The 19,965-nt window shown below is 31.7% G+C and overlaps 1 protein-coding gene across 1 annotated transcript in view; it reads right to left on the bottom strand.

Moving 5' to 3' along the window:
• LOC145284632 (dynein beta chain, ciliary-like) overlaps nucleotides 1–19,965 on the bottom strand; it is a 309,431-nt gene that overhangs the window by 206,097 nt on the left and 83,369 nt on the right. Inside the window, exons 21-25 of the mRNA XM_080133537.1 lie at nucleotides 14,341–14,483; nucleotides 10,338–10,509; nucleotides 9,342–9,578; nucleotides 5,100–5,342; nucleotides 2,738–2,943 (exon numbers count right to left, since the gene is read on the bottom strand). Coding sequence (XP_079989663.1) covers nucleotides 2,738–2,943; nucleotides 5,100–5,342; nucleotides 9,342–9,578; nucleotides 10,338–10,509; nucleotides 14,341–14,483 — 1,001 coding nt within the window. The remainder of the gene's footprint in view (nucleotides 1–2,737; nucleotides 2,944–5,099; nucleotides 5,343–9,341; nucleotides 9,579–10,337; nucleotides 10,510–14,340; nucleotides 14,484–19,965) is intronic.

Raw genomic sequence — 19,965 nt, forward strand, 5'->3', positions numbered from 1 at the left:
TGTCATTGGCTCAGCTTTATTTTACATCAGACAGCTTAATTTCCTTGGCGATGCTCGGCTTACTCCGGCTGTTGACGTCATGTTCTGAGGAAAGCCGGGCGTGCGCATGCGGTGAGTTATATTTGGATCACTCTCTGCATGAGTACCATATTTTAATCTATATATTCATACGATAGCGTGTGTGTTATTTTCTGTATCACATTTATTTTTTTTCTTCCGAGTGTCTGTCGTTTAATTGTTATGCCTTTCCATTTCTTGTAATAAATAATTTTACCAATAATTCTACATCAGTTTTGGTTTAGGTTTCGGTTAGAGCTGAAAGAACTCAAGTTATATATGCATACATTCTTTTTTTCTTCATAAGTTTTGGTTTCGGTTTCGATTCAAGCTGATGCACTCAAGCCATATGGATATATTTTTTATTTTTGAAATCACAGGTTTATAATATATAAGAATGGATCGAAAATTGACTCTTATAGTAATATATACGAAATCTGCATGAATTAAAATATCATATTTAAGCATATATTGCGACCAGGCGATGCCGGGCGTCCCTGCTATCTAAGATATATACTTTTGCAGTTTTAACAAAAGAACTCCAATAATATCAGGGTGTCTCCATTTATGCTGAACATTCACAAAAATGCCAACATCAATATATTACATATGAAAGACTCCACTGTGGAATTTCCACAGAACCCGCTAGCTATTATTATTATTATTATTATTATTATTATTATTATTATTATTATTATATTAAAACTCTGACTTCATTCCCGTAACAAATTAATTGCCATGACATTATTTCTAGCAAACTTTGCAAACTTAACAACTAAGGCTGGAATGCCATATGTTTTGGTTTTGGTTCTAGCTTATGGTACCCAAGTCATATGTTTTTATTTTAAACTTTCGAAATCACTACTATATATTGGGTACAATATAATAATCAATGGCGTATTGGCTCTTTAATAATAATTACAAAATCCACATGAATTGAAATATATTTAAGTGTGATTATCTTGAAAAATAAATGGATATACGAAGTTAAATAAAATAACAAAACATATAAGACCTTCTTTCGTTTGTCCATTTTTGTTCATGTGACACGTCAATACAACAGCCAGTTCCCTACATTGCTATAGTCTTCTTATACTCCCATATATATTTAAATGTATTTTACAACCGGTTCATTCCAGGAGGGTAAAGGGCACTACAATATACAAGAGACAATATAATCATCAATTGAGAATTGACTCTATAATAATAAATACGAAATCTGCATACACCAAAATATTATATTTAAGTGTATCTGAGCAATGTCGGGTGGCCTTTTAGTTTTAGTTTAGTATTATGATAAATGTAAATTTGACAAGAACTGTAAAGTGTTGACGCCTGAAAAATCATGGCATATTATGAAAATATCATAGTCTAAATATAAATTAGTCCTAGTTTATATTGCCTAACATTTTTACAAATGTAGTGCACTATAACTTTCTATTGCCTAACATTTTTACAAATGTAGTGCAGTATAATTTTGTAAAAAAAAATAAGATTTAGAATATTTATTATTTGATTTGACTGCTTTACAGCATATCAACATTTTCAGATTGTTTAATTTTGAAAGCCCAATTAAAAAATCCCAGTATAAAAGTGTAATTTTATCCACTAGAAAAATATGTTCTTTCTGGTCGCATATTTTTGTGCATACATTCTTTTCTTTAGAGAATGTTGAATCTCGCTAAAATAGATTTTCTCACAGTTGTAGATATTGCTGCATGTGTAGATGTGCGTTTTTCGTTTTTGTTTTCATTATTTTTTTTTCCTTTCTACCATATCTGTTCACATTGAAAACATGAATATATATTAGTCATGAAACTGACAATGTAAGGATGTGCTTAAATCTTATCTGGCTTTACTTATTTGTAATATATTAAGTATTCCTGAAGATATCCCATGAAAACTTTGATAAATGCTATTTATCTGATTAGGCTAAAAACTTGCATAGTAACTACTATCATTAAAGAGCATCAGATCTTTGCATCAAGTTTGGAAAAATCAAAAGTTAAAATTCTCTCTAAATTTCGACTATGATCGAACTTGTCAAAGGTAAAAGCCATGGTGGTCTTCATGAGCTATAATATGGACCAAGTAGTGAGATTCTGCAATGAACAAAATAAATTCCCCTAAAGTTTAACTTTCACCTTTTCCATAATCTTGATATTTACTTCTGACCTTGATATCACAAAATTAAATCTGTTTTAAGTTAGTCCATGATCAATATTTTGACCAAATTTGTGACAATTAGTCAACTAATGTGAATGCTCAACTGTATAAAACCAAGCTTGACCCAAAACATTACCTCGTTAGCGGTGGTAATTAAACACAAGAGGGTCTCTTATTTTACATGCGTGTCAGAAGAAAAACTTTGTAAATAAACTGAGCTTGGCAACATCCGTAAAATTATAAGCAAATATGTTTGTTGTATAAGGTGACCTCAAAATACCAATCATAGAATTATTAACCACAATCTTTTCTACAATCCAATCATATTCAGTACAATAAATGTAAGTCTATACCTGACTAATGTACTAAGTTTCAGTCATAATTACCTAATATTATTTGTTTCATCACCGTTCAAGGATGTGAGAGACCACTTTAGAGATCGTCTCATCAGTTAAAGGTGTGATTCAATTAATGAAAAATAAATCTTAGAAAAGGAAAATATTTTTGAACTCACTGAAGAAAGTATTGCCAGGGATGTTGAAGAGAAGATGCCAGACCTGCATGATGGACGTCTCCTCTAATTGTGTTAACGATGTTGGTCTGTTGTTCAGAACTGATCAGGTTGGTAAACTGTCCATGACAGATAAACTCTAGCAGAAGAACGAGGGCATCATCACTAACAACATCGTCCTCGTTGATCTGTAGAAGGATTTTCTCGTCCTGAAAAGGTTGTCAAACAGATAGACATGGTTACATAACATTCAATAAGTAAACATACATAATATTACCAAATCTTCCAAAGTAAAGAATACGAGATAACAGTAGTTTAATAGACACATCAACTGTGGAATTCATAAAATTCTCAATTCCACAACATCAGAGGTTGTTGCCATAGCACTGAGAACTTTCATGGAAGCTGCCTATTATCTAAATAATTTGTTTAATTAATCTGTTAAGCTGGATTTGTTTAGAGAATTAATCTGATTTTCTATATTTTATTAGCTTCTCAGAAAAGTATTGAGCAATTTTGACAGTTGAAAATGCAAATGTAAAATATATATAGTATTATAATTTCTCTTAATTCGTAAGAAGGTGTATTAACAGTGCGGAGAGACAGAAGTAAGCAGCCATGTTTAGCATGTGCTTGCTGTATGGAAACATTAGCACGTGAACTTAGAACCATTTAAATATGAGGTGAGGATGATTATGAAAATATAAGAATTGTTGGGAGTCCGAAATGGAGACAAATTTTTTGGCTTGAGAAACTTTTGCTTTTGGAGACAACTTTGTTCACGTGTCCTTTGTTGCTGGTGAATAAAGAAGGGGGGAAAAGGAATACTGCCGGTAATGTGAAGAGCAAACGTCTTCGTTGTTAGTGAAGCGAGTAAAATAATCTGGCTTTAAACTCAAAATCATTTTATAACTGAAACAGGAATTAATTACATAAATATATCGTTACATAAACTATAAATATAACTTTCACAAGGATAATAAGGTGGACTGCTTCGTCAACAGTCGAGTTTCTAATCTCAAAGTTATTAAAGAATTTTCTGATCAGTCCATTTAGTATTTCAAATTGATATATATATATATATATATATATATATATATATATATATATATATATATATATATATATATATATATATATATATAGTCTCGTTAGTTTCTTCCTTTGTCGTGAGTATTTTTGACTTGATTCATTATATCATCATTAGCCGGTGTTTTTAATCTTTTAATATTTTCTTGTGATGTAAACTTTTCAAATCACTACTATATATTGGGTACAATATAATAAGCAATGGAGTATTGACTTTATAATAATACGTACGAAATCTACATGAATAATACTACATATATAAGCGTATTTTATGACAAGGTTAAGCTGTGGAGGGCACTACTATATATTAAGTACAGTATAATCATGATTAGAGAATTGACTCTATAATAATAAATACGAAATCTGCATACACTAAAATATTATATTTAAGCATATCTTACAACCGGGCAATGTCGGGTGGCCTTTTAGTTATGTTATGATAAATGCAAATTTGGCAAGAATTGTAAAGTGATAAAACTGATAACTGAAAAATCATGGCAAATATTTAGACAAATAATGTTAGACAATAGAAATTAGGTGTCTTTCATATTTTCTTAATAAGAAAATATCAAAGACACCTAATTTCTATTGTATAACATTTTTATGAATGTAGTGCAGTATAATTTTGTGAAAAAAATAAGATTTAGACTATTTTAATTCTAGGAAAAAATATGTTCTTTCTGGTTTCATATTTTTGTACATATATTCTTTTCTTTAAGGGATGTTGAGTTTCACCAAAATAGATTTTCTTACAACTGTGTCTTTGCTGTTCAGTTTTTAACGGCTAGTAATTTACGACTTTAAAATAAGCCTCTGTAATATTGAGATGTTGCATAAAAACGTGATTCTGTGCTAAGCATGTACTAAATTCATTATATTATTTCATATATCTGCATAACATTTGTGAGGAGATATAATATTTTATGTTTAGATTTTCACTGTTTATTTCAACATGCTTAATACTTGAGTAGTCCTAAGAAGTAAGTTGTACATAGTATAAATAGCAATTAAACAAAAATATGTTAAAATTTTCAGCATTGTCCTTCAACCTTCTTCAGTCTTAAAAACGATAATAGAAACGTGTATTCCTTCTGATATATATGAAAACGATTTTTATATATCACAAGAAATACACGTGAATACAACATACAATTCACATGTGTATATTTTTCTTTTACACATGTACAATTATGACAAAAATAGAAATACTTTTAATGTGCAATATTTTGTCAAGACAAAATCATTTGAGCTGTGCAACATGTGTTGAAATCCTTACCTTCAGTCCGGCCTTCATAAACAAACCAATTAATTGGGTTTTGAAGAATGAGATTTGTTCATCTTTCGATTGGTTGGGAATTGTCTTCCGTAATTGAAAAAGAGTGTAACCACCGAGGAAAGCAGAGAGTTGCACCAGCGCAGAAAATGATCCTGGTGATCCTTCCGTAACAACCGTGTAATGTCTAAAGGGTTTGTTTGCGGAGAGCATCCGAGCATAATAGCACACAATCTTCATGATTGACTATTAAATAAAATAAAATAAAGATTTCTTTACAAGTATGACATTCTAAAATTATGTGAACAATATATATATATATATATGTGTGTGTCTCTCTATATATATATGCATATAAATATTTATATATATACATATGTATATTTATATATATATTATTTTATTCAATTATCATTAGTCGCGACAATAAATCTACTGTTTCAGTTTAAAAAGACTTCACCAGGCGACATAAACAGCCTATGATCTTAGTCAAGGCACTCTGGTCTTAGTCGAGATAGTCCAGGACTGACCTTTAATCTGATAAAATCTTTTTAGACTGAAACAGCAGATTTATTGTTGCGACTAATGGTAATTTTGTTCATTTTAATTGAATATAATAATATCTTGCTCTTTGTATTGAGCACTATCAACAACCTCGTCAAATTAAATGTTTTTTTCCTGTGAACATTTTTACCCTTGAACAAATATGCATATATATGTGTGTGTGTGTGTGTGTGTGGACTAACGGACACAGACGCATGGAAGCACGGACGCACGGAAGCACAGACGCATGGAAGCACGGAAGCACGGACGCCACTGAAAACATAGGTTCCTCTCCAATAAATCGGGGGACCAATATAAATATATATTACTTGATTGTCAATGGCAGTCAGGGATGCTGTTAGGAGGAAGATGCGTGCATGGGAATTCCATGGTTAATTCTTCTCAAGCCAAAATCGCCAACCAATCTCCTCCAATATCAATTTTGGATGTATATTATATAACAATGTGATCACCTTAAATGCCCATGCGACAACATCGTCACAATTATTTTATGTCTTGACAATTGATCATGTTATATTGTTTCTTGCATGTCATTGCCAGGTACACCACTTTGTCAAAATGAATTTTCAGTACATACGGCCTGGATATTTACATGTAGATTATTTATTAAGAGTTGATCAATATCTGAGAAAAACAGAGAACAGGAAGCAGCTTATGTTATCCTGTTGTATTTAGTGGGGTGTGCTGTTTTATTGTGCTTCTAAGCTTTTGTGAGATATTTCTAATGTATCCAGAATCAACATCTATACACGCCCAGTGAATAGTATGTTATATATTCTCTTTACACCAACTTATCTTATTCGATGAAGATATACTTTGGAGGAAGACTGGTATATCATTTTTCTTTGAAGATGACCAGGGTTTTACCTTAAAACTGGAATATGTATTCATGTAATGATACTACACATTTAAATAAGATAGGTTTCAAGCTTCCACACTAATACAGGGTGACCCCAAAAAAAACAAAAGCTAAATGGAGGCCATCTAGAACATATGCTGTAGAATGGAGAAAAAAAAAAGGCCAAAGACCCTAGTGTTTTGATGTGATGTTTTGAATATAATAAACTAGTTATGACCAAAGTTTCATTTCATTCGGACAAAACACTAAGAAACGGGGCCTAATTAGAATTGGGGTCCGTTTTTTTTTTTTTTTTTTGGTCACCCTGTACTAGAATCGCACACAGGTGCTCATGGCACAACGGATAAGGACATTGATCACAATCAATTCTGTCTTTATTTTGTTCAATCCTTAGTACAAGTGGGGATAACTATGAATTACCATAATTACTTAACACTTCTACATTTTCATAACTGATGGAATGAGAACAATCTACCCCATGGATACAATAAAAGTTCAACTCGAAAATCAATATAGGTTCCCAAGATTTACATGAAGATTCTTATGTCTGAAAAGATGCACCTAAAGAAAGTTGAAGGTTACATCGGCCAAAACTTTGTGAAAATAACAACCAAGATGAGGATAGTAGCCCAAATAATCCAAATAATCCTGTTAGCATTTTTATTTACTTAACTAAAAGGAGCTTCAATTCCTTAATCTTTAAGAGTTGCTTTTGAATATTTTTATAGAAAGAATGAGGAGTTACACTCACTATTTCTTGGTGTAGCTAAGCTTAAATTCTGGTAGCAGTTAAATTTAATTTCCGTCTTCAAAAAAAAGCAAGTCTGGTTGAACAAGAAAACTAAAAATAGTGTTTCACTCTTTTCAATACATAGAAAATGTGAAATAGTGCAGAATATGCTAACTGAAAGCAAGGGATCCAGCGATAGATATTCATCCATGGCCAAAGACCGATGACTCATGAACTCGATTTCATATCAACAATGAAACCCAGAAATGGGTCATATTACTTGATCAGTGTAGGTAGTTTCACTCAGTGGACAGAAATTGTTGAGTGCAGACATCCAACTGCAACAAATATAATAAATGCACTTAATGAAATTTTTAGTCGTTTTGGACTCTCAATAACTGTAGCCAGTGATAATGGAACCCAGATTACCGGAAGAGAATTTAACAAATTCTGCAAATCATTGCCCACTGATCACGTGAAACGCTAGTAGACTATCTAAGATCGAATGGACAGGCAGAAACACCTGTGGACACTTTTAACTGACGTCAGAAGAAGAATCAAGGCATGGACACAAATGAAAGAAACTTTGGCAATTTACAGAACCATGCTAAAACAGAATATACTTCACTTATTGCCAGCAGAGTTAATGTTTGCAAGAAAAATACACTATGTTTGACAGGCTGTTGCCTATCCAGCAAAGAAACCATCAATAAAAGAAAAACATATGACTATAGTCAATAAGCTAGGTGACAAAGTTTTTTCAAACACTTACGAACCAAAAGAACGTTTTCAGAAGGAGTAGTAACCAAAAGAATTAGACAGGTAATATATAACATAAAAGGAAACAGATTTCTGTGCAAAAACATTGAAATCAATTGAGACTAGGTACACTACAGAAGTCACAGAAAATACCGAAGAGATTCCTTATATGACGCGTTTGAAATTCTTGCCCCTATAAGTTAGCATTCTCCAATGTAGGTATCTCCAAACTTGAGGCTAGTGGTACCAGTGTCAAACGTCACCACGGCAAGGAAGAAAATCCTGAGAAAAATGTGATTAGGAAATGTTGAGATTCTAAAAAGAGAAAATATTAAAGCTAAATTTCAATGGAAAATTTAGCTCAGGGGAAGGTAATGTAAAAAATATGAGTACATCCAGGTCTCCCACAAAATTTTGATTGGCTGGTTAAGTCATAAGTACAGGCTGGTAGAGCCATCTAGTAGAGATCTTGAAAGGTATGCAAGCCTTATGCTAGGAACACCAGCTTAGACTGTGACACTTGTTCAGTATAGCAATTTGGCAGATTATTACTTGAAACTGTAGACCTAATCAACTAGTTCAACGATATATACCTCTGTCGTGGGACATATCACCAATAAACAGCCTACATTTGTTTGGGGCATCTCTCATCAATCATCCGATATAATCAATAGCACCCGGAGAACGGTTTCTTTCTTGGTGGCATCAATGTATAAGTGCATATACCATATATGTCTGGATTTTAAAGTGTTCTATAATCTGCATTAATAACTATTAGACCTCCTACCTTTCCCGTTTTTTTGTTTGTTTTTGTTTTTTTAAGGCGTATCAACCCTTTTTTGTTCATTAATGTCGAAATACAATATACATTGCAAACAATTCATTGAACAAAACATGCTATTTTACCCATAAATAGAGAAAAATGTATATAAATTTCTCAATTGCAAACTGATCAGATTGGATTTGAATTTCACTTAGAAAATTCATGATCTATATTGGTATGCATTATACCATCAGTGCTCCCTCTTAGACACATACACGCGCGCGCGTGCGCGCACGCGCACACACACACACGCACGCACGCACGCACACACACACGCGCGCACGCACGCACACACATACACACACGCGCACGCGCACATACATACACACACGTACACACGCACATACACAGGCACACACACACGCACACACGCGCGCGCGCGCACACACACACGCACACACGCGCTCGCGCACGCACACACACACACGCGCACACACACACACGCACACACACACACACACGCACACACACACACACACACACACATGTAGTTCAGTAAAGTTTACTTACTTTATACAAAGGAATCTTTAATACAGGATTGTTTTTATTGTACTCGTCAATACTTTTATTCAGTAGCTGTCGAAGTGAGTGCCGATCCCTGACTGGACGATAATGGTCAGTGTCTGGTCCACCTGGTTGCTCTGGTAGGCTGCTACGATAGGACTGAGTGCTAGCTATAACCCGTCCACTCTCAGTTTCCACAATGTTGCTAAATACATCATCTCGGTTTTCAGCAAGGTAGCCAATCTATAACATCAAGTATGTTTAGATTTATTGATTATGGAAAATCCTGTAAAACTTCCTACTCTTTATCTTTATAGATTTATATATGTCTATATGCTTATATATTTATATGTACAGGATTCACTCCTAAACTAATTAACCGATCATTATGAATTTTGGAATGTAACTGCTAGGCATAACAGATCATAATGTAGGTTATAGTTTGTTTAGTTTCTTGTAGAAGAATGTAAAAAAAGGATAGAAGCCCTTCATGAAAATTCAGATTACTCCAAGTTTTGTGAAATATCAACACAAGGTATGAGACGTAGATCAATAAATATTCCATATATTTCAGTGATTTTAGAATATTTAAAACAGATTTTTTGGATAGTGGGTGGGGTATAATATCGGTACAATCTCCCATTTGAAAATTCAAATATTTCGGATTTGTATTAACTTCGATTAAGGCAGATTTCCTGAATTTCAATTTTTTCATAAATCTCCTTAAACTTAAGTCTTAAATTTTGAGGCATTTTCTAGTCTCAAAATCATGTAGTTAATTTTTCATCAAGTTTTGAATGACACTTATCGTTTTGTAATAATATATCTTGATTCTAATTTCGATATGAATAAAATAAAATAGTACAAAACTGTTCTGTTCACAGAATTAGTTTTAATCGTCCTGGGACGGATATTCTTCTGATATTCGTATAGGATAAACTCAAGTATATGTTTTTATATAAATAGTCCCCAAAAGAAACATAGCAATTGAAAGATACTCACATGAACTTTATTTGTAAATACTTTCTTTACAGCAGCTTTAAATGCTACTTGGTATCTGTGCAGATCAACTTCGTTGATCATTTTCTGTTGAAATTCCCAAGAACATTCATGTTGCCAAAGTTGGAGCAACTCTTCATCGTCACTGTCTGGTCGAATGGATAAGCACAAGTTTCTGAAGAGTATATATATATATATATATATATATATATATATATATATATATATATATATATATATATATATTTGAATTAGTATTCATGGTAGTATTTTAGTTCAAGTCTTAATAACAATCAAACTACGCTGAAGAGGGGTAGGGCCCCGAAACATGCATGTATGTAGATTATTGTTTTGAAAATAAATAAATAAATAAATACAAAATATTATTTGTTTACATCCAAAATAAAAAATGGGCAATTTCTAAAAAAAAAACATCCGATCTTCAAGGTGAAGACGCTAACCTCAATATAGTTTTATAAAAAAAAATCAACAACAATATATATATATATATATATATATATATATATATATATATATATATATATATATATATATATATAGAGAGAGAGAGAGAGAGAGAGAGAGAGAGAGAGAGAGAGAGAGAGACTTCTGTTCAAGTCTGACGAAGTTGCTGGATCGTTGATACGATTCGGTAACAGAAACATGTGTAACAAAATAGATAAAACGGTAATAAAGTAAAAAAAAATATGTTTGCTCTGCAATAGCATTGAGCACTTTCTTCAGGTTTTTACTAATTACCATTTTTGCTATATATATATATATATATATATATATATATATATAGTAGAGCGTCCGGCGTTGCCCGGTTATAAAATATGCTTAAATATATTTTCATTTATACAGATTTCATATTTAATATTATAGAGCCAATTCTCTATTGATTATTATATTGTACCCAATACATAGTACTGATCTCAAGAGTAAAAAGGAAAAAAAAATGACTTGGGTGCCATCAGCTAGAATTGAAACTAAAATAATTAGCGCTCCATCCTTAGTCATTACTGTTTGAGCTACCATCGGATAGATAAGAAATAGTTAAAAATGAACAGACTTTAACGCTTAACCATATATTTGCGCATGCGTATGAGAGCACTTCAAGTGGACTTACACTTCCCAAACTCCAATTTTTACCGGCTTTTATATATTTAAAACAACGATCCACAAAATTACAATCATTTGATCTTCCCCTCGTGCCACTCTGTGACCTTGCATCTAAGAGAAATGCACTTTGAAAAAATTTGGTTCTCACTGTTACAAAATAGCTATAGTTAAAATTTCTTCGTAATTATGCTAAACTAATCTCTTTGTCTAAAAAATAACTACTCCTCAAACTAAAAAAAAGGAATATTAAACACGTACTTATCAATAACAGATTTCACAATCCGAAGACCAACACATAAAATCTATGATGTAGAACTTAAAAAATACTATCATAAATACTAATATCAAAGAGAACCTGAATTCCATTAATAGATTCAACGGCAATCAAATGCAACCTAACTTTAAATTAGAAGAAAAAGCTATAAGAAATATTATGCATAAATATTTATCTATCTCTCTCGCTCTCTCTCTCTCTCTCTCTCTCTCTCTCTCTCTCTCTCTATATATATATATATATATATATATATATATATATATATATATATATATATATATACTAGCAGAAGTACCCGTCGTTGACTGAGTTCAAAAACAGCCTACAGAAAATGGACTGTGATTGATGAAAGTATGATAGGTTATGAAAAGGAGGGAGTTGTAAAGAGATAGGTTTTGATAGTCAAAAACTTTACCCTAAGCAAAATATGATGAAAGTAAAAATAATTTTCGCGAAAATATATTTTTTATATCAACTTTGTTTCCATTCGTAGGCAAGAGTGACCAACAAAATGATGTTTCCTTACAAAGAGAAAATGTTATATATATACTATAAATATACAAGAAATAAATTTTACCATAGTCAATAAAAGTTACTTTTATGGTAGAAAAGTTCATTGGTTTGTATTTTTTTTTTTTAATTCACGAACCGGTTTATAAAAAACTCAAAATAGCAGCGACTTTGAAATGGAGAGCACCGTTTTCAATTTGAAGGAGGGGCACCTGAACATTCTGTGTTGACAATTTAAGAGAGTTCCGTCAACGTAAGGAATATTTATAAACATATTTTAATGTTTTCCGTTATTTTGTGCTTGAGGAATATTCGATTATGACATGTGTAGTTTATATAAAAATTCATTTAAGTAGTTATCGCCTCAAATTTCGTTTTAATTTCGATTCGCTGAAATTATTTCAAGTAAAGAGCATTAAAAACTATATCAAAACAACAAAAAAACATGAACTGAACTTTTATTGACTATGGTAACATTTATTTCTTGTATCTTTATTTTTTCGGGGTAGTCGTTTGTGGGCTTTTCTGCTAAACACTCTTGCTAAATAATATCGACGAAAGATCGAAAAACAAAGAAACAAAAACAGTTTTGAAAAATAATGAAGCCTTACTTACTTTAGTAAAATAATCCGAAATGGGATATTAAAAAAGTAAACACGTAATTACTTTAGGTTTTTTAAAGCAAAGAATCGATATAAATATGAATAAGAAGAAAATAGTGCAGAACAGCTTCGTTTCAGTTTTACAGTATTGAACGGTGTAGTATTGCGCTGTCGGATTCAGGGTTGTACTATTGTAATGTAAAGAACACACAGAAAGGGTTGTAATCAACTGAATTCCTTCTAGTACACTGACAAAAAAGCTTAAACAGATATATAAATAAAATAAAAAGGTTATGTAAATGTTTTTAAAAAGACACGTAATCACGTGAGCACGATTTTTTCCTTCTTTTGACACGATAACAAGTAATGTTCTTATTTTTTTATTATTTATCTATTTATCTATTTTCAAAAGAGTGTCACGTGCAAGTGGAGAAGGAAAAAAACAGAGTTATGCAAAATTTGTGTCGAGAATTTTCTAAAGTTCCGACTTTTTTTTTTGGCTTTCACTTTAATAAGAACGTGAATTTATGAGGTGAATTTATTCGACACAATATGATTCAACTCAAAAAAAATAAATAAAAGCTAACGTGAATTAAGATTAAAGTTAAGGTTTTATTGTGGACCCTCACCCCTTTTAAAAAACCTTGTTAAACTTTGTGACATATTTACATTCTATGGAGGTCAGGTGCGAACGAACACTCAATAATTTTATTATACCATATTTCTTCAAACTGAAACATAATTATCAAAGTATACTTACGCAAATAGATATGAAAAGTCTTTGTTAAAGTTTGTGCCATATTTCCTGGAGTACAGGCGCGAACCCAGACCCCACAATTTTATTATACCATCCATATTTAAGTTGAAACATACTTATCAAAGTATTCTTATGTACATATATATCAAAAACCTTTGCAAACGTTTTTTTTTTTTCATTTTTTATTTCCATACTTTGGGGGCCAGGCACGAACGCAGACCCCACAATTTTAATGAGCCACTGTTCGGCCAGATCAAACATACCCATTCCTGATCCTCGATACATCTTCTATCATTATATGTAATCAGTTATTTAAAATAGTCAACCATATAGGAGCCTATTCGTGACCACACACACACACACACGTTCAGCTTTATATTATATATATATATATATATATATATATATATATATATATATATATATGTGTGTGTGTGTGTGCGTGTGTGTGCGTGTGCGCGTGTGTGTGTGTGTGTGTGTGTGTGTGTGTGTGTGTGTGTGTGTGTGTGTAAGGAAATTACTTGAAAAAATATAAGTGTTTGATCGTAAATTTTACAAAAGCTTATATAAATTATATAAGTTTTATATATTACAGTGTTGGTTGAGTATATTGCCCTTCATGCTAATACTGTGTCATGACTAGTTTTCTTCCAAAAATTATTAATTTATTTCTCAAACTAAAAATCATATAACAGTGAAAGGTGAGACGATGCATCTCCATCAAAATGTAGGATGACTCACTTAAAAATTGATTTCATTCCATTCACAGTAAAAATGTAATGCGACCGTTGTGGTGTCACTAAAAACATCGTCTGCAGCTTCAAATGTAGTTCGACCGTGCAGTGGATAATTGTTCCAAGTAGTTTTTCAAGTTCTTTTTCTTTCTAGAAAATAAAATCATAAAAAATTTATCAACACGTAAACAATAAAAATAATAATACAATTTATTCATATAATCAGTAAAACTTGATTAAGCTATAAACATTATATATATATATATATATATATATATATATATATATATATATATATAACTACTTCATTTACTTACATAAAATTAATATACGAAAGTATAGATTTATGCGTAAATTTTAAGTATTTACTTCAAAAGTGCTCAATACGTAGGTAGAGCTAGTTAGTAATTTATAAAATATATATGGCGATTAAGCTACCCTGAATATTCTGTGTTTCATCTACTATAGGATTCGTCAGGCTTATGCGCGAATTCTGTGGTTGTTTCTTGTTTTTATATATGTTGAGGATTTTAGTTAGCCAATCAGCTTTCTAGTCTCCACCGCGCCCCTTCCTATCAGCCAATGGGCATGCATTTTATCGAACAAAGGATCTGTTTTAGAACTAAGTTAGTGGTTTAAAGTAGACGTTTTCCTCCTTTTTTATGTATAAATATACATATGTGTATGCATATACATGCACACATACATATATATATATATATATATATATATATATATATATATGTATGTATGTGTGCATGTATGTGTATACACATATGTATATTTATACATAAAAAGGGAGGAAAACGTATATATATATATATATATATATATATATATATATATATATATATATATACATATATGTGTGATCGTTTATGTATATTCATGTTTATTTAATTTATTTATTTGTTTGTTTTCTATTGTTTTAGTTTTAAAGCTATTTTGTATCGCTATCCTAGAGTAAGTTTTATTTTGTGAACACAGTTGTTTGCTATTTCTCGTCTACAGTTTAATAGTTTTGGGGGTTCTTTAAAGTACAGGATAGCAAATTTTTCATGGAGGCATAATTTACATGGGTCGTCTTAATGTCTGCACGTGGTAGCTTGCGTTAATATTTTCCATTCGACTACCGGCGAATGTCCGCTTTCTTTGAGTTCCCAGTATTTATTCGCTAGTGTTATTTTTATACGGTGTTTTCTATTTTTGAATGTACTTTTATATATATATATATATATACGTTTTATTTTTTATTACCGTAGCTTTCTGTTAAGTTACATTATTGTTTCAGTCGTTTTTTTTTGGCCGTCTGTAGCTTCCTCAGATTTTTATATTACAGGTTTCTGTAAAAGTCTGAGGAAGCTACAGACGGCCAAAAAAAAAACGGCCGGGTAGCTGAAACAATTATGTAACTTAACAGAAAGATACGGTAATAAAAAATAAAACGCATATTTGCTCTACAACAGTATTGAGCACTTTCTTCAGTTTTTATTAATTACCATTTCTACTATATATATATATATATATATATATATATATATATATATATATATATATATAAGAGCAAACAGTTAATAAAATATATTAAAAACACTTTGAAATGAGTTAAAAACATATTTAATCTGAAAAGGAAACACTAGATAAATGGATAGTCCTTAATCTTAATTATAAGCCCTATTTCCTATTTGGTTTTATTGAGCTTTTACATCTGGCTGAGATAATTTTATAAATATTAATTCTTTAATATTTATAATTTACTTTACTTTTACCATATTGGATCATTTTGTTAAATTCAATTGTAATTTTTATTTTACATATATATATATATATATATATATATATATATATATATATATATATATATATATATATATATATATATATATTAGTGATTGGACGATTCCAATATGTTTCCCAATTCCGATACAATTACTGATTCCGTACTAAATTACCAATTCCGATTCTTTATAAATCTCTAAATATTTAACTATATAGCTGTATTTTTCTCTGATTACCGTAAAAACACTCATGTTAAATGTGTAGATATTTTCCTAAACGTAAAAATATACTTGTTGGGGATGATCTATCGACTTTAACTTCATTGGTGGTTTAAAATCAATAAATATTTATTATTTTATCATTATTACCAGAAATAGAAGATTTTGCTTTAAACAAAATCATATAACAAGACAAAAGAACCGTTTTTGCATCGGAAAATCGGTACAAATTTTTCCGATTCCAATACCGATTCCAATACTGTCAAATATTCTGATTTTTCCAACTATATATATATATATGAGAGCAAATAGTTAAAAAAAAAAACATGTTAGAAAACACTTTGAAAAAGAGTTAAAACATATTTAATTTGAAAAGGAAACACTAAAAAAGTGGATAATCCTTAATCCACGGAGTTTCGAAGAAATACTTTCCTTCTTATCAGAGGGTAGGATTTAGCAAAATGCGGGATCGGATTTTGCTTGCAAAAGTATTTGATGAAACTGCAAGTAAATCAAAGATCTTACTTGATAACAAAAAGTGAAGCAGATATACATACATATATATATATATATATATATATATATATATATATATATATATATATATATATAGAGAGAGAGAGAGAGAGAGAGAGAGAGAGAGAGTGGATAGCAAAAGTATTTGGTACATTAGTTTTTTTCGTATTCCTCCAAAACTATCAAATTAATTTGAATGAAATTTACACAATCTATCTATCTAAAAATAAAAGGCAAATGAAGACATACTTAGTTGACAAATATTTACGAACAAAAAAATCAAATTACCCATATGCAAAATGCATTTAACACAGTTACTAATATTTAGTTGCTTATCCTCTGTTCTGCATTACAGCCTCCAAACGCTTTCCATAACGGCCTACTAGTTTCTTACAAGCACTTGCTGGTTGTTTCAGCCATTCTTCTTTGCAAACTTTCTTCAATTCCTAGATATTCGCTGGATCTCTTGCACGCACTCTTAACTTCGAAATTTTTCACAGATTTTCGATGGGATTTAGGTCTGGTGACTGGCTAGACACTAATCCCATTATCCTTAAACCATTTCATAGTTATGTTAGCTTTGTGCTTTGGATCCTTGTCTTGCTGGAAGATAAAGTCCAGGCTCAATTCTAAATTTACAGCAATCTTGAATTATTAAATTTACTTATATATGTTATTAATATTTCATTCTTTTATATATTAGTATAAATAGTTACTGTACTGTATCTACATTTTGGTATTGGAGAAGTAGTATTGTTTCCACTGGACAGCCATGTATTTTACAACTGTCCTGTTTTTAAATCTCCGAAACAGCTACATAGTAAGCAGCTGATAATCCCATTTTCTATTTAACAAATTAAGTTAAGGTTTTCTTTTTTTCATCCTGATATAGTTGAATTCTCTTTTATAATTGTAAACTTTTTAGATTTCAGCTTATGCAGTTGCTAAGTTTGTGGTAGGTTAAACTTAGTGTTCTTTTTTTGTTTGTTTTGTGTTCCGGGAATTTAAACTCTTTATTTTATCTTAAACATTTTTCTTTTGTTACTCAAAGCTTCTTTAGACTTAGACTCTCTCTATGTGTGTGTGTGTGTGTGTGTGTGTGTGTGTGTGTGTGTGTGTGTGTGTGTGTGTGTGTTTGTGTGTGTGTGTGTGTGTGTGTGTGTGTGTGTGTGTGTGTGTGTGTGTTTGTGTGTGTGTGTGTGTGTATGTGTGTGTGTGTGTGTGTGTGTGTGTGTGTGTGTGCGTGGGTGTGTGTGTGTGGGTGTGTGTGTTTGAAAGATAAATTATAATGACATGATTATTAGAACTTCTGTTGTTTATATAAAATTTACTTGTGTGTCACCGCTTATCAAGGTCCGAAGGCTAAGAGTCAGTGAATGTAAGGTAGTAGTTTAGTAAGCGTTAATGGTGTAAATTGGGTAGAACTTGATTATTTATGGAGACAGCTCAACAAAAACTTGCTTGCAATGGATTTAAAGACTACTGTGCTGTATTCAACTGGGAAGCAGGCCAGCGGAACCATGTTCCACAGACAGGCAGTTCTGACAAAGAGGCTTTGTTCATGAAATCTGCATTTAGATGCAAAGATAGCGAGTGGGGGAAATCGTATATAGTAGTTGTAGCTAGTCGTGTTTTTGTGAAAGTTTGACTAGGGGAAACCATAGATTGGAGTTCAGTCGAGCACTTGCCATGAATATAACTGAAAATAGTGAGAGAACAGAGACAGGCTTGCAACGTCTCTTTTGTGAGAAAAAGGTTGTAGGAAAGAGAAAAGGGCATTACCTACTAGATTTTTAAGCCATTTTGAAGCCTATCAAGGCTGGATTGGGCGTGCCGAAAAGCTCCTGCCCAGATGTAGCAACAATACTCTATTTTAGGGTGTAACTAGCTCTTAAACAGACAGAGGATTGCATCGGCATTGAGATATCTTCTGGAATGGTAGCGTGATCCAACCATTTTTCCAGCAATCTTGGCAACAGATTTGATGTATGTGTTCCATTTTAGATCAAGAGTGAAGGTCAGTCCCAGAAGCTTGTCAAGACATGGAGCTTCCCCAAGAAAAGAGCCATTCATTGCAATTGGGGCGTGATGGGGTCAGAGCGATTATGATGAAAGGAGAGAACCTTGGTTTTCAATGCATTAAAATTAACCAGCCACCTTTTTGTCCATTGCACCACATTCTCAAGATCAGGAGAGAGAGAATCAGAAAGATCTTGGTCATTGCTGGCCTTTGAAGTGTTGCCATAAACTGTGGTACTGTCTGCATAAATGTCTATGAATGATCTAAGAATGTGATTTAGGAGATCATTGATGAAGATCAAGAAGAGAGTTGGGCCTAGGATGGAACCTTGTGAGACGCCAACGTTAATACTAATGTAAACAATAGCAATTATATTCTCATAATCATGTACTTTATTTACCTTTCCAAAAGAGCAATATTAATCATAAGTAAAATCGGGGATATAATAATCAAGTTAAGAATGCCTCAGAAAGTAATGTAAATAAAACATTTGTAAAGTTTTGAGACATTATGTTGAACAAAGATGGCGGCAGTAAATCAAATCGGCGAAGAATCAATGCAGCTATGTGTTGAGTAATTCTTAGTAACAAAGATGGCGGCAAAGAATCAATGTAGTGTTGGGTAATTCTTAGTAACAAAGATGGCGGCGAAGAATCAATGTAGTCACGATTCAGTCGTTTCGAGACAGGTTGACAGCGAATTGACCTGAATCCAAAATTCGATACTTTTTATAATAACGTTCGAAGCGTCTGATTGGCTGATTCTCATAACCTTGGTTATAAAAAGGATCGTCGAAATCATTGGAGTCATAGCCCCCCCCCCTATCAGTAATCAAAAACATTTTAACAAAATACCCACACCAAATTATATCATATGACCATGACTATAAGTAAAGGTAAATTCAACTCAAATATCTTAAAAATAAATTTGTGTTATTTGCAATAAAGCACTAATCATTCTCGTGATCCTATACAAATATTACAGAATACTAATACTTCTCGTTATAATGCAGTACAAATAAATACGTAATTGTTATAATAATACTAATACCCAAAATAGAATAATACATAGTTTGGTTAAAAATTAATAAATATTTAGC

The sequence above is a fragment of the Euprymna scolopes genome, chromosome 9 (genome assembly GCF_053919585.1).
Source record: "Euprymna scolopes isolate OS-2025 chromosome 9, ASM5391958v1, whole genome shotgun sequence".
Classification (NCBI taxonomy): Eukaryota; Metazoa; Mollusca; class Cephalopoda; order Sepiida; family Sepiolidae; genus Euprymna; species Euprymna scolopes.